Source organism: Podarcis vaucheri (assembly GCF_965113315.1).
Source record: "Podarcis vaucheri genome assembly, chromosome: 9".
NCBI classification, from domain to species: Eukaryota; Metazoa; Chordata; class Lepidosauria; order Squamata; family Lacertidae; genus Podarcis; species Podarcis vaucheri.
The window spans coordinates 45272402-45292428 of NC_138767.1; the positions used below are offsets into that span (position 1 = coordinate 45272402).

A 20027-nucleotide genomic window follows, 5' to 3' on the forward strand; every position below is an offset into this window, starting at 1 on the left:
CATACATTTTTTGCTACCAATGCCGAAGAATTGGAAATTGCCATTTTTGTTGGCTTCTTCTTTTTTTACATTGTTCTGCTTTGCACTTTACACATTTGCACTGAAATGAATGGTGTGGAGGTAATTATGTCATTCATCACACTAAATTCATAACTTGCATAAATAATGCTAAGTAGTGGACAGGAAACGTATAATGTGGTACTTGGGGGAAACCAAACTGCAGCAGAACAGAAACCGTGCTGATTGTGACAAAGACATGTCGAAATATTGAATTCATTCTATGTTGATTGAATTGTTTATTGTCTTGTTGAATGTGAGCCATTTTGGACACAGTTCCCTGTAGAAAGGTGGCATATATATATAAACTAAACACATAAGAACATGGTTTGACTTTGCATTATGAACATAGGTACCATGAAAGGTACTGTGTATTGTGTGCAGCCGAGATCCCAATAAAACAAAGCAATCATGTTTCCTAGTTTAGCTTGAATGTAAATTATACTGCAATATTTTCAATTAATGGGTGCCCATTGCACGGAGCCTTAGCCAACTGGAAGTTTGCTGTAGCAGGTGCCAGTGTCAAATTAGTATCAAAAACATGTTTAAACCCACAAATTCAACATACGTAATGTTTAGCATATAGGCTTATGGTATAAATTATAAATACCACAATTGTGGTCCTCATTCTATTACTTTTGATTGAAAGGCTTTATTTCTCACATTTCCTCTCCGGTGCCCTGGGGGTACAGTTGTGTGGCAATCCTAAAATAACCTCACTTGGGATAACACCTTTTGCTGTTTTCCTTACAGAGCATTGCTATTTCAGTTTGGAACTGTAATTGCAAGTAACAAAGACGTACATGCTTTATATATATCTCACTCACCACCCCAGCTGGATAGCTCAGTTGGTTAGAGCGTGGTGCTGATAATGCCAAGGTTGTGAGTTCGACCCCCAATAGGGACAGCTGCATATTCCTACATTGCAGGGGGTTGGACTTCATGATCCTCAGGGTCCCTTTCCACTCTATGATTCTATAAATCTATGTGAGCACCTGCACACTCTCTTTGCCCCAAAGAAGCAGCAACTGAATCATCATATGATATTTTCTCCCCCGCCCACCGTATTGGACCTATGTCTGTTATTCACAGAAAAATATATTGCTATTGATTTTTGCAAATATGTAATGAACCTTTTGTCAATTACAATGTGGGCTGAGGGGGCTTAGTAGGTCTTGTACTTTCTGTGAGCATGACTAAATATCTCCCTGGGGTGCTTTAGGTTTTTGGTGATGACTTCTACCTTGCAGAGAAAAATGGGGGTGAGGTAGAAAGATCTTTTGCCAAAACTGCTCTGAGGAACTTGTGTGTAATGGGAATTGGGGTTGCTTGTGCGTAAACTGCAAACTGCTCCAAGCTGGTCGTATAGCTAAACCTTTCCCTGGTTTGACAGCCCTTATAACGCGACTGTCTTAGTCACTGGCAGAATCCGTGAGTGGGCGTCTCCTAAACTTCCTCCAACATAGAAATTCTTTGACGCCAAGTCTCCTCCTAGATTCCCTGCCCCGGAAGCCTTCTGCGCAGCGTGGGCATGCCAGGCGGAGGTCCTGTGCTCTCTCCGCTGATTTCACTGGAAGAGTCTCGGAGCCTCCCCTCCGCAGTACTCTCAGCCTCCCCTTTCTCCCTGGTGTCCCCTGGATTTCCTTCCCCAGCGGAAGCTCTCTCTCTCTCCTTGCTAGTTCCCTCCCCTGCATCAGTGGAGCGTCTTACCTCTCCTCTTGCCTCTGATGGCAGTTCCCTGACATTGTGTATTTGCCAACTAGATATGTGAAGGCCCGGGGGCAGGAGGAAACCTGGGGAAAATGTGTTTCCCCCCTGAAAATTTTGGATTATGATTTTTTTTGGGGGGGGGAGAATGATGAGTGAAAGGTTTAAGACAAGGTGTTCATATATTTACTTCACCAAGATAATTTCTAAAACCTTTACGTTAGACTATGTACAGTATTAGATCATTACAATTACAAACCAAGTTATACTAAATCCACTTTATGTTTCTAAAGTAACAAAGTGGCTTTTGATCTGCAAAGGGTAGTAAAATAAATTGCCCATTTTTCACATTTCTTCATACTCATATATTGTTTTGGCAAGTGGAAATTAAACAGATTCAGCTTTAAATGCGTACTGGATCAAATTTATCCTCCATCTATTGTCTGCACCCTCCCTAAGGCTCACATCAGAAAAATGAAGTGCTGCCCCACCCAATATGAGCCACTATGGGAAAAAAGAGAAGCTAGGCCAGTTTATAGGTGTAATTCAGAGGCACAATTCTGTTTCTCTTCCAGCCCATCAATTATTTCCTCCCTGCTCATTCACGTGCTGCTCCCATGGGGTAATGTATCTGCATGTGCCAGTTGTTCCAATATCTGAATAAAGAGCTTTGCAGGGGAAAGGCAGGTGTAGTGTGCCAGCTTTGTACTGCCTATGTAGGACACAGACTATATACGAAAATGAAAATCTCAATTTACACATGCCTTGCAAACCTCTCATATTCATACCGTGCTCCCAGTAATCTCTTTCTTTTACTTAGTCACAAAGCACAACCAAGGAGCAGCAATATACACTCCTTTTAAGTTAATAAGAAAAAAGAAATGTGAAATTTATGATTTCTGCCTTTGAAGCCAACCTAGGATTTGAACCAAACTTCTGCAGATAACATATTTCCTTAGATATGGGACATTAATCCCTAAAAGAGGCATTTTTGGAAGCCTCTCCTCCCTGTTCTTTAATTGAATATGTACTTTCTGTGAAACCAACTCCCCCACCCCATATAATCTGACAGTCAGTGAGAAAGAAAGCATACCCTTTTAAACATTATTTTTGGCAGCTGTTATAGAACAGACCATAAAATATAATCTTGAATTGTCACTCATTTAGCCTGTATGCCTGAACTGGGAAAGGTGTAAGGCCACATGAAGAATAACATTCCGTTTTTGTTTGAAAACTAAAAATGTGTCACTCATTAAAACTGTAGCTTGATTTTAGTGTGGCCTCTATAGTCATCGCTTACAAAAATGCATCACCGAAAAGAGAACGGATGAGGACTTGCATATGCTGATGCAGATGTGCAGATGTAAATTGAGAAGTAATGACTCTAATTTCAACAGAAATATAAAACAGCTTACCAAAATGGGGAACACTGTGACCTGTGAGAGCCAGTGTGATGTAGTGGTTAAGAGTGGTAGACTCGTAATCTGGGGAACCGGGTTCGCGTCTCCGCTCCTCCACATGCAGCTGCTGGGTGACCTTGGGCTAGTCACACTTCTTTGAAGGCTCTCAGCCCCACTCACCTCACAGAGTGTTTGTTGTGGGGGAGTTACAGATAGGTAGCCGTGTTGGTCTGCCATAGTCAAAATAAAAAAATTCCTTCTAGTAGCACCTTAAAGACCAACTAAGTTAGTTCTTGGTATGAGCTTTCGTGTGCATGCACACTTCTTCAGATACACTGAAACAGAAGTTGCCAGATCCTTCTATATAGTGAGAAGGTGGGGAGGGGTATTACTCAGAAGGGTGGTGGGAATAGGAGATAGGCAGATAGCTGAGATGAGCCTGTTGACGACTCTTAACACTGCAATAGGTCTTACAGGAAAAGGCAAGGGCTGAGAAGGTGAAAAATGGCTTAGTCATGTATAATGAGATAAGAATGGGGGAGGAAGGGAAAGGAGAATGTTAGCCACTTTGAGACTACTTAGAGTAGTGATAAAGCGGGATATCAAATCCAAACTCTTCTTCTTCTTCTTGTAACTTGCTCAGGTTGCTGTCCAGGTGCTGGCTTTTGACTGACAAATTCAGGGTCTCTCTTGCTCTCCCCCTTTGTGGTTCTTTAAACTGGACTTGGACCAGACAGGTAGAGGACTGTCCTCTGTAAAATAATCCACATATGCACATATCATGATTTTGAGATGTGTGTGTTTGGGATGGGGTTGACTGCGTGTTGGGTAAAAATGTTCCTGCATCAGAAGGCCTTTGAGCCTTGGCAAAGCTGATTTCTGTTGCTTCAATACCCTCTCTCCTCTGAACTAGTTTTCCTTTGGAATTTTCGAATCTCCGTCAGAATTCAGTGAATCCATTTAATTATTTGAGCATTTGTTGCCAGGGCATATTACAACTGTAATTTGTAGTGTTCACAGGGCGTAACCAATTGAACTATCGGGGGGGGGGGTATTCATTTCATGTATTTCTGTGCAACATAGGATTTTTAGTTAGGAATGTAAATACGGCTTGATAAGAAAGGTGATATGAAGGGGCTTAGTGAGACGATGGGATAGTTGTAAAATAGATTAAATAAGACAAGAGCACAGATATCATGACACTGTATAAGTCCAAGGAAATTTCCCTCCAAAGTGTGGAAGAGATAGGCCCCAGAATGAACAAAAGGGAACTGAGCTTTTGGGACTATACTATTCACCCCCCCCCCCAAATGGGAATTTTTTATAACAAGACTAGTTCCACTTTATAAGTAAATAAAGCAAATGAATGGCAGTTAATTGTTAGAGGCAAAAGCTCACAAGGTGAGTAGAAATAGGACAGGTAGATCTCAGAGTTTGAAAGCCTTGGTACCATGACAGAAAAGGCCCACCCTTAGATTGTGAAGGGAACACAGACCAGAACTCAGTGTTTGGATGGTTTTATATGATGCCAAAATGCTTCTGTACATTTCTGATAATGATGAACAGATGTGAAGGAAGAGAGAGAAAGTGCTTAATGCAGGAAGCAGACAATTAAAAAAGCAGGGGGATTTCAGAGGGAATAAGAAGAGGCAGGTGAGAAGTTCAGTAAACCTGAAGATGGATGTGACATGACATGTGAATGCATAAACAGCAGCTGACTTTTAGGCTCCAGGTTCCCTGAGCAACAAGTATGGGAGAAGGTAAACTAGGAATTCCTGTGCAATGCGGCTTCCTGACCGTGGGGATGGAGATGCAGGGGTAAGGAAGGGGATTGGTTGAGACCCAAATTTTTGAGTCTATGGGATTGATGAAGCACAGCTGTAAGACCAAAAAGCCTTTGGGATCAGAAGGCTGGGGAGAGGAGGGGTGCCACTTTAATATTTCACTTAGTCATAGAGAAATGTCATTTGTGGCCTTTTATGTTTCTAAGTTGGTTCTATCTCTTTCAATTACCTTTGACATGAACTTTGTTAGTTTGTTACTGAATTCATCTGTTTGGTAAATAATGACGAGGTTGCGATTATTATTATTAATTATTATTTGGTTGTGGGTGGTTGTGTTGGACAACCTTCTAATCTCATAATTTGTTGTCTGCTGGTTATGTCTTCTGAACTGCTTGAGAAAACGGTAATAAAGTGTATGGAAACATACGTTACTAGTGAAAAAATGTATACTAATACCAATCAGATATTCACATATATAATCTTCCAACCCTTCAAACTGTTTCCTCCGGAATCTTTTTTGGGCAGCAACCACATTACTTACAAAAAAGTTCAACATACACTGTTCTGCTCCTGTACATACACTTCTGTGGTCTTTGCCTTCTGGTCCTGTTTTCCACCCACACAGTCTCCGGAGATGAGTCACGCAGATTAGCTCTCTGCTTCTGTTCTGTGCTAAAGTGTAATCGACAAAATTCTGTTCAGAAGGGGCTGAACTTGGATGGATTTTTCTTCTCTAGCCATATAATGCGTCTTATTGATCTTGTTATATCTTCTAAATGTCTCTTTAAAATCAGGTGGGGTGGGGAACCTTTGACTGGAGGGCCTTCTTAGCACTTGCACATACAGCTGCCTTTGCTGATGTCCCTCTTTCAGGTAAGGGCAAGAGAGTTTTTGTAGCCAAAGAAGGAGACAAATAAGATGAGATGAGAGTGCACACTGAATGTGCACCGAGTGCAGCAGCTTCCACCTTCCCTTCTCCTTGCTCTGCTGAGCTAGGAGGAGGAGCTGCATGTGCTTCTCCACCCAGAGAAAGCAGTTTTGCCAATTCCTACCCATGCCAGTTCTGTCCCCCCCTCAATCCAGAATTCCCCTGTGGTGTAAGGACAACAGAATCTCTTTCCTGGGGGTTGGGGGATGGCTTCCAGCAAAGAATGGCATGAGCAGTAAGTCAAGAAAGACGGGGCGAAGGGAAAGGGGGAGCTTTGTGTTAGTGTCAGTGGTGTGAACACAGAAGTGGCATTTTGAAGGTCTTGGCCCCAAGAAGCTGGGAAAGCTGAGAGGTACTCAAGCAAGATCAATTTCACATAGCAATTGGAGCTTTATCAGCCAAATCTTTGGCTACAGGCCACTAGTTCTTAAGTCAACACACATCCTCCACGATTATGCTCCAGCCATGATGATGTTTACTTTTGCTCTGACTACTTTTTTGCGCACTTAGCAACTCTGCATACTGGGTGGGGAATGTCATTTCATTTTTGCTCTTGTTAGTTAGGAATTACCAATTGTAAGAAAGATATCATGCTAGCTGACATGTACATTCCTGGCATTTCCTTCTTCTTCTTTTTAAAGGCAGGAGGTCCAGGACTTCTCGTTATCTTAAACTTGCTTTCTCTGACATGGGTTAAAATTAGCAAGCAATGGGTGAGGAAATACACTGAGTTGCACTTTCCCGCTTTTCTTCAGTAGATGTTTCCATCCTGAGTCCTAGCATCAGCATACTAAAAGGGTTTTGGGTCTGGACACGAAGCTTCCACAGCAGAGAGATTTTTGCAGTGTTTTGCTTCTGGTCTTCATGTTGGCTTCCCATGTTCTTTCTATCTGCTTCCTAGCTATCCATTCTTTCTTAACAGCTGCTATTTTGGGAGCTGTTCATTGGAAGCCAGTGTTTCACATTTCCTGAGGCTTTCTAGCACCCATCTTTCAAGCATCATAGCAGCCTACATAAAGGCTGTGAATGTTAACTGAAACCATCATGATGCAGCCGCAACTGAAGTGAAGAGGAAAAGGCAAGAACGTGATAACAGCCTGATGTTTAGAAGAGGGAGGGAGTGGCTTTTTGGGTGTTGGCTTAACTTTTTACTGTGTTCTTCCGCAGATGTAGATTCCATCTACATATGGAAGACTGAATTACCAGTTGCAAATGTCCTTTAGCATTTTAAAAGAGAAGCAGGGGGAGTGGCAGTGGGTTTGTTGTGAGGGGAAAGATGACAAAGCTGAAAATGCACTTACTAAAATGTTCGAAAGCTAGAAACTTGCTTAAGAGCAAGGGTTCCTTCCTCCACAATACACGTTTCCTGTTCCAGACTTGCACATGCCACATTGAGGTATAGCTAATCAGAAGTCCCCTGTAGAACAGAGACACCCAACTTTTGGGGACCAGTGGGAACATTTAGAATATCGAGAAAGGGTTATGGGTGCCAATAACAAAATGGCTGCCAACGGATGTGGCACAACACAAAATGGCTGCCTCATCTAAAAGAGCAGAAGAAGAGACAGGACCACAGAATGGTGCAGGTATATACACTCCCCATCAACAGGAAAAAGGTACCTACATCAGCCACTAATGCACCTGCCCTTCATAGCTTTGTTCAGAACAGAAGGAGGGGAGGGTGTCCACTTCTGGCATCCAGGGACAGGTCAGCATAAGTATGTGTCCAGTGTAGGAGAGACCAAACCAGTGCAGAGAGAAATTGAACAGGAAGAGCAAACAGCCTCATGTGGATTTTTGAGGGGATTTTTTCTCAGGCCTTATGCGGGCACATTAGCACATGCCTGAATCAGATACAAATGTGGTGTGCTCAAACATGTACAGTGCTACCTCAGGTTACAGACACTTAAGGATACAGACGCTTCAGGTTACAGACTCTGCTAACCCAGAAATAGTACCTCAGGTTAAAAACTTTGCTTCAGGATGAGAATAGAAATCGTGTGGCGTGGTGGCAACGGGAGGCCCCGTTAGCTAAAGTGGTGCCTCAGGTTAAGAACAGTTTCAGGTTAAGAACGGACCTCCAGAATGCATTAAGTTCTTAACCTGAGGTACCACTGTATTTTGAAACTGTGCATTTAGCATGCAGAATAAAATATGCAAAAGAGCATAATACATAGCAGCTCTAAGAACAGGATGTTCCAGAGAGAGACTACAACTCGTCTCATGTCCCAGCTGGCACATCCAATGGTCAGGGGTGATGGAAGTTGTAGTTTACAACATTTGACTATCCCAGGTAATGCCAGCAATGGCATGCTACTTTGGGGTCACTGCTGTGCTGCCTGTTTTTTGTTTTGTTTTTAAATCTAGCTAAACTACTCTCTTAAAAGATTTCCTCAACTTTTTTGCAGGCAGTGTTAAATAGTGCACCTTTTAATCTTCTCTCTCTTTGCCACTGTGATCATCAAATTGCATTTCATCCCCCTAACCTATTTATCTTCACCTGTTTATTTTGGCAAGACTGCATAAGGGGATAAAGTGATGCAACAGTGTTAATCTGCTGTGTTCTTCCTGTGTTTGTTTTTCCTTGAATCAATCAAACAAAAAGTCACATTTTACGTTATGGAAGCTTTCTGTGAGCACTGTGTTTATCCATAAAGGGCAATGGCTAAAGCTAATGAGCAATAGGTATTAGTCATTTTTATATAATGGGCATATAATGTTATTAAAAGAAAGCATCACACCCTATTGAACAAGGGAGGGCAGCTCATATTTAGCCTGCTTATACGAAGTTGTCTTCTGACTAATGTTCTGATACGAATCATATGCTTCTGGTGGTGTTCATTGCTGTTGGAACTACAGGCACTACAGTATTCATTCAAGATAGTTTTAAATGTCCCGTGGGTTTTCATGTAAGTATGCATGCATGCATACGTGGTGTGTGTTTATGCTACCCTTTAGTACTTGCAGAATGCAGCTTCCATAGTCTGTACTTTAAAGCAGACAAACTTCAGCAATTCACCCAGTTATATGCATTTCCAAATATGACAAACCTGAACCATTTTAAGGGAAAATATTTGGACAGAGAAAGGAGAAATGAAACCAAGTTATGAAAGTAAAGCCACTATCATATTTTTCCTCTACATTGAGCTTATGTTTGTTCACCTAGTTCCTGATTGTTTCTGGGCACCTGCAGTCTTACTAGTGCCAAAGTGACATGCGGGCTTCCTCAGACAGCCTTTTATTGTTAATTCATGATGATTTGTGCTCATGGTGGTATTGGGGTGGTTATATGCAATCCTGCTTTCAATACTTTGCACCTGCAAATGTTTTGGGGCAGACATTTCCAGTAAGTGTGTTTCCTGTAACTTTCTCAGATTTTCTAACTTTTTTTGGACCTGCTTTTGTTGCACTAAGGCACAAGGGCGCCCCTCCAGGTGGCAATAATGTGCTAAGTAGAACGATGTCTGGATGTTCCATTATAAATCCACCACTAATATGCTATTTTTGTGTCAATAACATGTTGCAGAATACATCTGCAACAAACAAGCAAACAGACCCAAATCTGGACAGGCCCTGTATTCTTCTATATACTTAACAAGGAGGATTTTGTATAGTAACAGACTTCCATCAACTCAGTTGAGTATCACTATAAAGTGTTGAATGCATTTCTTATTGGGAGCAGCTGCACTGTCATCTGCTATGTGCTGCTGGATTTTCAATTTCCCATTTATTCATATAGTAAACAAAAAATGAAATGGAACTGTCAAACCGAATCCTGTTGACTTGATGGACAGTTGGCAGAAATGAAATGACACATCTTCTGCAGCCTGCAAAAGATATATTAAAAAATGTCAAATATACCTCACAATGAAGTATATTACACAGATCACAAATGTTGTTATTTAGTTTAGTCGTGTCCGACTCTTCGTGACCCCATGGACCAGAGCACGCCAGGCACTCCTGTCTTCCACTGCCTCCCGCAGTTTGGTCAAACTCATGTTTGTGGCTTCGAGAACACTGTCCAACCATCTCTTCCTCTGTCGTCCCCTTCTCCTTGTGCCCTCAATCTTTCCCAACATCAGGGTCTTTTCCAGGGAGTCTTCTCTTCTCATGAGGTGGCCAAAGTATTGGAGCCTCAGCTTCACGATCTGTCCTTCCAGTGAGAGATTACAAATAGTTTATAATTATTATCAAAGCATACATATATGATATGTTAGCTGATCAGAGAAATATATTTGCTCATAATGCACACAATAAACAGAGGAATCTAGTCAACCTATTGCTGTATATGAATAACGCAACCATAACCAACCTGGTATCCTCCTAATGTTTTGAAATACAATTCCCATCAGCCCAGTTAGCATAGGCAGTGGTCAGGGTTGATGAAAGTTGTAGTCCAGCAACATCAAAAGGGCACTAGATTGGGAAGGCTGAAATATCTAAGTCAGGCATAGGAGGCCACCTTGAACAACGATGAAAGTCACTTCCCCAGGATGACAGGGGCAAGAACAAAGATGCTGCTTTCTCTCCTGGAAGAGCACTTCTACTTTCAAATTGGTTTGTTTGCTGCATCTTTGGAGATAAGAAGTTCCATCTTCAGCTCTCATTGAGCCAAGTCCTGTGATACAAAAGGAGAAGAGCTAGAGAAGAGCAGTGAATATATGACCTCCCCCTATACCATGTGATAGTGGATGAGAAGGCTAGGCTTGTTGCAGAGGAGTTATGCCATTCTTTACACCCCCTTAAAAAAGAAATAAACCAATGCCTACGTTGGAGAAGTGAAATGCATAGTTTCAAAGAATTAGATGGTCCTCAAAGGAAAGTTCCAAAAGTAACTCAGCCATATTGGAGTGGAGGGGTTATGTCACTGAATTGCATAAGAGACCCAATCAGTATATGTGACAATGGTGTGAATCCATTCCATGCTGTTGTATTCTTTCTGTATCTGGGAAAAGTATGAAATTATGTGCTTTAAATGCATGGGAAATGCAATATCCTCACAATGGAAGGAAAGATATGTGCACTGTGTTCAAAATCCTCTGAAGCTTGGGATAAGCCATCTGGTATGAAATTTGTCCCACTTACTGGCCAAGAAATTGCAAGAGGGGAAACGATAACTGTTTATGGCCCATTATTTGGGAGAAAGCATTAACACTCACTTTGATCGCCGCTCCAACAGACTGAGTGAGTTCTGGCATGAATAGCTTTCCACAGAAACGCTTAAATCCTTCAGAGCCCCTGCAGCATCATTAACAAGACTGCTCCAGTAACAGCCAGCAAGTAAAGTGAACAAAGGAGCCAAATAATTCTTAGGCCGAGGAAGATCTAATGGGGCAGAGAAGACCACTGTGAAAACTCACAGTGTTCCAAAAAAGTGCAATGGCAACATTCAGCCTAGAACCTCAGTGACCTTGACATTGAAGCCTAACACTCTCTGTCTCCCTAGTTTGGCCATTAAATTTGTTGGTATCAGGTCTGGAAGCCTTCAAGCTCATCATGTTCATCAGATGGTTTTCTCCTTTCGCCCAACCCCAATGTAAATTTCACAGCTTTTAAGGAGCAGTTTGGTAGAGGAGTAGAGAAAACGACTCTATTTGAATTCAAGACTGCTCCATGGTGGCAGTAACTTGTGCATCAGACAACAGTGTGAGTTAGACAGCTTTTAGGTCAAATAAATATATCTTGTATGGCTTACTTGTTGGTTCCCAGATGAAGAACTCAACACTTTGTAGCACTCATCCGACGAAGGACATGAACAAGGTGTTTAAGTATTAGGGAAGCAAGGCCTATGGTCTATTGTCTCAAATGGAAGAGGTATAGGACTGTGACTTTTTTGCTGTGTAGATTCTTGCAGCCCACCTTCATTCTTTTGTTCCTGGTGTTTTTGTCCTTGGAACATTTCCTTCCAGGATAGTACAAAGGTTTTGAGAGCCAGTGTGGTGTAGTGGTTAAGAGTGGTAGACTTATAATCTGGTGAACTGGGTTCGCGTCTCTGCTCCTCCACATGCAGCTGCTGGGTGACCTTGAGCTAGTCACACTTCTTTGAAGTCTCTCAGCCCCACTCACCTCACAGTGTGTTTGTTGTGGAGGAGGAAGGGAAAGGAGAATGTTAGCCGCTTTGAGACTCCTTAGGGTAGTGATAAAGCAGGATATCAAATCCAAACTCTTCTTCTCTTCTTTGAGGAATGAATTCCAAACAGCTCTCAAACCCACCTTCTGCCATTAAAGTAAATACTGATGTAATGCTCCAGTTAACATTAGTGGAAATAGCTCTGGGATTGTCCTGAATGCTTCTGGAAATTGTTGCATGGGATCCTAATATATAACCAGGTACATAGCTGATTAAACCTAATTTAACCCAGCAGATGTTGCTGAGACCACATTAGGCTTAAAGAGAACCTGTTCTGTCTCACTTGATCGTGAACTAAGCTGTGTACAAGCTGCATGACTTCTCCTCCTACACATTTAGTATTAAAACTGCACAAATCACAGATTTCCTGTATGGCAGATAGTACTTTAAAAACCTGTTTCCCAGATGCCTTGAAAACAGACTGAGCTTTACTTTCCCCATAATTGTCATTTTCCTGTGAGCAGAATGTTCAATTTCTTTCTTGCAAAATTGTCTTTTAAAGTGATTTCTGGATAATTTCACTGTAATTGAAGGCAAAAACACGACAGAATTCTGACTTCAAATACATATAGGTTAATTAATTTCCTGTTTCTTATGGTGCTTATATTTGAAAAAAATGTATGGCTGCAAAAATTGTGTATATATTTTAATATTTAAAGCTGACAGGCAAATGGATAGAATCAGAAACACCAAGCTTAGTAACACACAAGTCACACTGGATTTTCCCTAATGTTTAGGAGAGAATAGAAATAACATTAGAAAGTACAATTTTATTCTAAGTTTCAGACAAAATGCTGCTCACAAAGAAGTCTAAGCCTTAAATTTTACTCTGTCATCTGTGAGGTTCTATTTACATAAAATTGTTAGAAAAACTGTTCAGGATTTGTTTCTGATATCCATGCCCAGTATTTTTTGGACTTTCTATGAGTCCATTTATAATTTTCAACAATTAAAAGATCCAGGAATCTGGCAAATCTTATAGAAGATTCTCATGCTTCTTCCTTCACAAACATGCTTTCTATATAGCCATAATATAAGGCCCAAGTTTTCAAAAACAGATTCTAACCTTTGGCTGTATCAAAAACAAATGTAGATCAAAGAGCATTTTTCCAAGTAATTTGTCACTCTATTCTAGCCTTCTCCAACCAGATGATGTTGGACTCCCAATTCCAGTCAGACCCAAACAGCATGGCCCAATGATCAGGGAAGGTGGGAATTGTGGACCAAAACATCTGGAGGGCACGAGATTGGGGAAGGATGCTCTTCTTTACTATGAGGTTGCTAGTGTCATGGGGAACCCACAAATCAGAGGTATGTTGCTAACAGCCTTCTGTTGCCTCTAAGGTGAGGTGAGGTCAGTTCCCATGGCTATGAGATAGCACTAGGCCCACTTCAGGACACTTCAGATATGAAGTACTTGCTATTATTACAGACACATATAGCTGACAGATTAATAGCACTTTCCCACATTAATTTATGGAGATTATGATCTTGTATCACCAAAATTCATTGCAGGAGGTTGGACTTGGCTTCCTTCCATGATTCTATTATTCTTTTTTCCCTTGTTCCAAATGTCAGCTAACTTACTATTTAACTTATTATTTATGGTACACAGAAAACTGCATTTCTTAATAGAATGAATGAAGGGGAAAGGCATTTGAAATGGGCAAAACAAAACATTACATTCTATTGTGGTTTGGGGGATTAGAGACAGATTGAAAAGCATTTTTATTTTATTTTTTAAATACACACTGATCATCTCAACATAAAGCTCCTTTTTTGGAAAAAAGTGAAGCCTTGTTTACTAAAATGCAACACAAACATTTTTCATATACTTAGCTATCTTTATTAGTTAATTCTTTAGCTATTTTAAAATGGGAGGCTGTACGCAGGTACCAGCCCTTAGAAATCTTGGTGTTAAGCAGTATATATATTGCTGAGATAAATATTAAGATGCTTCCAGTGAAGACTTTCTGATTAATCATTTCACTAAGAGCTGATTAATCAGCTCGCTAAGAGCTACACCATCTCTGTAATGCACGTTTGATTGTCACCAGGAAGCAATGCAATCTCTGTAGTGCCAGGGAAGGCCCAACTCACCTCACATTTCCACAGTGAAGCAAGAGCTTCAGCAGGAACACTTGCTCTATCCAATGGAAAATCCCCCAGAGCCATCAGAAATACCTCAGAATCCATCAGCTTCTGATGGCGGACCATCCACCTTGGTCCCCCAATCCTGCAGACAGGAGTAGTTGATGCTAGATTAAACTTCACCAGAAAGTGGACCATAACAATGGGATGATATCTACCATACTTCCAGACCACTCCCCTCCACACAAGGAGCAAAGATCAAATCAAGGGTATGTCCTGCTCTGTGTGTCAGACGAGTGACCATCTGAGACAGTCCCAATGGTCACCATAGAGACTATGAAATCCCAAGCTGGTCTCAAGGCATCCTCAGTATGGATGATGAAGTCATCCAGAGAGGCTGTTGGGCAGCAGGGTGGATGGTACACCAACAGCATCCCTAGTCTGCTTCTTTGTTCCGAGCACCAGATGCAACCCCCCCCCAAGTCCTGTTCCAAGGAGGAGAGGGAACTTCATTGGCCTACCACAGTTCCCCCACCTTGTCCCTCCAGTTTGGCTTGGTACTTTACCAAATACCCAGACAGGCAGAGTTGTGTTATGCCCGGCCCATCTTGCTCCCCCATTTAATAATAAGTGCCTGGTCATACCATGTTTGTTTAAATATAACTCATATTACAGTTTTCTCATATGCCTAATGTATTTTGACTCTTGGTCTGAATTAACGTTTAGAATGATACTTTCTAGTGCAATCTTGAAGCGTATTTTAATATTGAAAATGGTTATTATCCAACTCTTTTGCCCTTTAGACAAAACAGCTTATATGAATCAGAGACTATATTATTATTTTGTTGCCAGACATTAAAAGAAAAGTCAGATTGTATTTCTCAGCACCAGCATTGCAGCAGCTGTAGACGCTGAAGAGATCCAGTATAGGGTTTTAGCTCTGCTTGCTGCTCCGGCAAAGTAATGTAATAAAATTTTTAATATTGGCGATTTGTTTATGTGTATGTATAGTGTGTATAAATTATTGTACACTTATATATTCAAAGACTCTGGATTGGTTCTGCTGGATTGGTGGCACAGAGCCCCAACCCTGGTTGCCACCTCATCCTTCTCCCTCCCAGTAAATGCCAGATATGTCTCTGGGAAGCTAGCATTGCATATCCCACCCCACCAGGTGAATCATTTTGAAGTATAGGGTCCTGAACGCCTTGGTACTCAGACGTTTTGGCTCCTGAACGCCACAAACCCGGAAGTGAGTGTTCCGGTTTGTGAACGTTCTTTGGAACCCAAACATCCGACGGGGCTTCTGTGGCTTCCGATTGGCTGCAGGAGCTTCCTGCAGCCAATCAGAAGCCACACTTTGGTTTCCGAATGTTTTGGAAGTTGAACGGACTTCCAGAATGGATTCTGTTTGACTTAAAAGGTATGACTTCAATGCCAGTTTCAGTTTTACAGAGTTCATGGGAAATTCTGTTACTGTAGACAAAGGCAAGCACTTTTCCAAATAATGCATTTAAAAAAATAAAAAGTCTGAATTGGAATCTTAGAAAATCAAATATGACAACAACAATAATGCAGAATGCAATTACACATGCTTGCATTGTTATTTCAATTGGACATCACTCCTTGTTACACTGTACAGGACTTTAGCCCGTCAGTGTGAACTGATACATGTTGGCTTGGATCCTAAGTTGTCATGATCTGGTGCGCATTAACATGAGTCCTGACTTTCCTTACATGAATACAAGAAGGGGAGCCTTAGATGTAGGTGGCAGGTGATAGAAATCACCCCCTGAATTGAGAAGCAAACTAGGATCTGGGTGATTTTATTATATGATTGCATGATCGCTCTCCGCATGTGATCTGATGCGTACATTATTCATTTTGATTATTGTTATGTGTATATGCCCAACACCACATTTTTCTTTGTGTTTTAGGGGAGCCAGAATTCAAATACGTTGGCAACATGCATGGAAATGAAGCCGTGGGAAGGGAGCTCCTCATCTTCTTAGCTCAGTACCTCTGCAACGAATACCAGAAAGGCAATGAGACTATCATCAACTTGATTCACAGCACACGTATCCACATCATGCCGTCACTGAATCCAGATGGCTTTGAGAAGGCAGCGTCACAGGTATGCAAGCAGTAGCCACATAAGCAAATATTTGCATTAATAGAATTTGTCAAATGCATTTACCAGTGGTATTATTGCTCAGTGCAGCAGGTTGAGTTTACAGTGGTGGGTAAAATCACCATTTATATTATGTCCTTGTGGATGATATACAGGATGGAGTGATGGCCACCAACATGGCCTCGCCCCAGTATACCTGAAGGAGTGTCTCCACCCCCATCGTTCAGCCAAGACACTGAGGTCCAGCTCTAACGGCCTTCTGGTGGTTCCCTCACTGCAAGAAGCCAGGTTACAGGGAACCAAGTAGAGGGCCTTCTCGGTTGTGGTACACACCCTGTGGAATGTCAGGGAAATATACAACTATCTGACTTTTAGAAGACATCTGAAGGTAGCCCTGTTTAGGGAAGATTTTTATATTTTGTTGGAAGCTGCCCAGAGTGGCTGGGGAAACCCAGCCAGATGGGCAGGGTATAAATTATTATTATTATTATTATTATTATTATTATTATTATTATTATTATTATTTATTAAGGATTAGACAAATTCATGTAGGATGAGGCTGTCCATTGCTACTAGCCACATAGGCTATGTTCTAGCTTCACTGCCTGAGGCAATATGGTGTGGTTAAGGTTCCCGATCATGAGTACAGACCCAGAACAGCATGTACAGTTGTACATATGCAAAGTCATTTTTGTACATTCCTCCCAGCGTGCAGAAATTGGGGTCAGGGCCAGTGGATTGTCTTCTGATCTAATCCACACATTTATTGAATGTGTGGATTGGGATGTAAGAAGAGGGCTTGTTTCCCACCCTGACAATGACCACCCCAAGGGCCTTCTAGCTTTAGCAGTGTAACCATAACATATACACTTGGATTATTCTGTGTGTGTCATGAGTGAAAGGCCACTTACATGGCACTGTTCCTTAGTGGCTACAATGTCACAAACATTTGTTTATAAAAAATCATACCAATCTCTAAGTGGCTTACTTCTTCTTTGGCAATTACTTGTAGCTGAGTAAGATAGTCTTCCATAAACATGGTTTTAACAGTGAGTCCGTAAGTGACTGTGGAGGCCAATTCTGGATCCACATGTCCTTCCACAGTGGGGACATAGGTTTCCGGGCGGGAGTTGATTATGGTGAGTGTTTGCCAAACGTGCCTTCCTCTTAGCACGTTTCTCCCTTTCGTCCCGAGTTTGAGTGTCTTCAAAGTCCATGATAGCTTTGTAAAGGCTGTTCTCCAATTGGAGTGCTCGCAGGCCAGTGTTTAATAAAATCTCTAAGTGGCTTAGCTTACATAATGTGGGTAAATAGGCATTCATCGTTGTCATCCATGCCTGGTGTTATCTCACTTCCTCTCACTGGCATCCTGCATGTAATAGTATCCATGGAGCATTTTGCAGATTTCACCTAGCTTCTTTCAGTTTCAGATATATTGTACATGCAGTTAGAGCTATCCCAAAGTTACTTGCTGATAAGTGAGTCATGGTTGCCTTGAAACACCAATAAATTATAGATTAGGGATGTTCAGTGTGGGAGCACCCTCTGGTGGCTCCATGTTACATTTTCTCGTGAACACCTTGCATTTAAACACAAATTGGCCCAAAGGAAAGCTTTTCTTTTTCATATTTGTCCTGCATGTCTTATTCCAAGAACCAACATTGCTACTAATACTTTGATCAAGACATAGTAGATGTGTGCATTTATCTCACATTGAACTATTATTTCTAAATTTCAAGGACTCCTAATTTTATACAGCTGTGAGGAAGTGGCTATTAGAATGTCTACTCATTTTTTTAACCCATGTAATTTTCAATATCAACTATGTATTTTGGAAATTTGTTTGTTCACTGTATATTTGGACACCTTAAGATATCATAACCAAATTTGTATGACGGTTCCTGAGATTGAGTAGCAGGTTTCTCTTTCTCTCTCTGGATACCATTAGACACCCTTTTGACTGGAGATGGCTGGTGGAACTTTTCAAAACTGCACTGATTTTAATCACTCTTTTCAAAACTGCAGTGATTTTATATATATATATATATATATATATATATGAGAGAGAGAGAGAGAGAGAGAGAGATTCCTAAGCAGTGTCAGGTATGAGGCTGCTAGTTAGCTATATTTTTTGTTTAGTTTCGGTTAATTCACTGTGGCTAAGCACCACAGAATTTGCATATCAACTCAGACACAATTCTGTCAACGGAGACAGAGAGTGTCAGTCATCAAGTGAAGAATATGCATGTCTTAAATCAGCCACGATAATTGGTATGCTTCTGAGGACTAGATGCAGACACTGGCGAATGTTTCCAGAATGCCATGCTTTTGAATTTTTCTGAGAATCTTTCAAGTCACCACCAGACAACACAGTGATGAGCTAAATGGGCCATTTCTCATGGAAACTATGTTATACTATTAAATGATAGCATCGGTGCTATTTTCTAATAATCCCTCTTGATTACTTCTTCTTTTTAGCCTGGTGAACTCAAAGACTGGTTTGTTGGCCGAAGTAATGCCCAGGGAATAGACCTAAACCGAAATTTCCCTGACCTGGATAGAATAGTTTATGTCCATGAGAAAGAAGGAGGTCCAAATAATCACTTACTGAAAAGCCTGAAGAAAGCTGTGGATCAAAACCCAAAGGTAAATAATTGTAGTTTACCATCAACGTTATAGACTGTCATCTGTTCCTCTTCAGAGAGTTCTATATGCCCTTTCAATCAGGGGACTCATCTACATTAATCAAAATATAGTGATTTGAATGCGTTATAAACATGCAACACCAGATGGAGCCAGATAGAACAAAAACCTTTCTATAATGATTTAATTTCTGACTTATTTATAGCGGTTTCTTTCCTGTGTGTAGATCCACCCAGGCAGTAAAAAAAGAATCAATCCACGGGTGTTTGAAAATTTAATAAATAAAGCAGAATTGGGACAGAAAGTTGAATTGATTCAAATATTTCAGCACATGATAAAACTTTCTAGATTTCCATAGCATGTTTCTTTCAGATGACTAGTTTTACTCTATAGAGCAAAGACTCCCCCCCCCTTTTGGTACTCCTCTCCTTTTGTCTATGTGGTTGCAGATGGATATAGACAAATGGCCAGAACCTATGTATAATATGGTTGAGAACAAGGTGAAAACCAAAGGTTGTGCAAAATCCAGAGGAGTATTTTTTTAGGTTTCAACTTTAGGTCTTCTCTGGACCAGGAATGCTGAAAAGGCAAGCAGACAGGATCAGAACTAGGAATTCAAGATAAGATGGACAAGGGCTTCAGGACAGGACATGTTAGCGTTTTTAAGAGCATGATGCTAGAACATCTTTTTAAAGAGCATCCTTTTTTCTTGCTAGTGTAGAGCAGAAGGGCATACTTGACCTCACATGTATTCTCAACACTTCTTTGTTCATTTGTTTTAGTATTTACGGGCCATTTTGCCATTGGAAGGCCCTCAAAGTGCCTTACGGTACAAACAAATACAGCAAAAGTCCAGTGATCACAACGATAAAACATTAAAAACAGAGAATACAAAGGACAGTAAAGTTAGGCAACAAAGAATATCAAAGAGGCCATAACCAAGCATAAAATTCCTTAAGGCTAAAGGTCTGACAGAATAAAAGTCTAGGCCACCTGATGACATGCTTCTAGAGTGGCATACTTTCTCCCCTACAAATTCAAACTGCTGCTGCTTAGACATTCCCTGGAGATCCAGATCTCTCCTGAATATTCAGTTGGACCCAAGGCCAGAAATGGGTGAAGGCAGCAGGGGAGCTTTGTGGGCTTCTTCACATAC

The 20027-nt window shown here is 41.1% G+C and overlaps 1 protein-coding gene across 1 annotated transcript in view; it reads left to right on the plus strand.

The window, feature by feature from the left end:
• CPE (carboxypeptidase E) overlaps positions 1-20027 on the plus strand; it is a 72396-nt gene that overhangs the window by 40509 nt on the left and 11860 nt on the right. Inside the window, exons 2-3 of the mRNA XM_082237242.1 lie at positions 16035-16231; positions 18707-18874. Of these exons, the coding sequence (XP_082093368.1) occupies positions 16035-16231; positions 18707-18874 (365 nt within the window). The remainder of the gene's footprint in view (positions 1-16034; positions 16232-18706; positions 18875-20027) is intronic.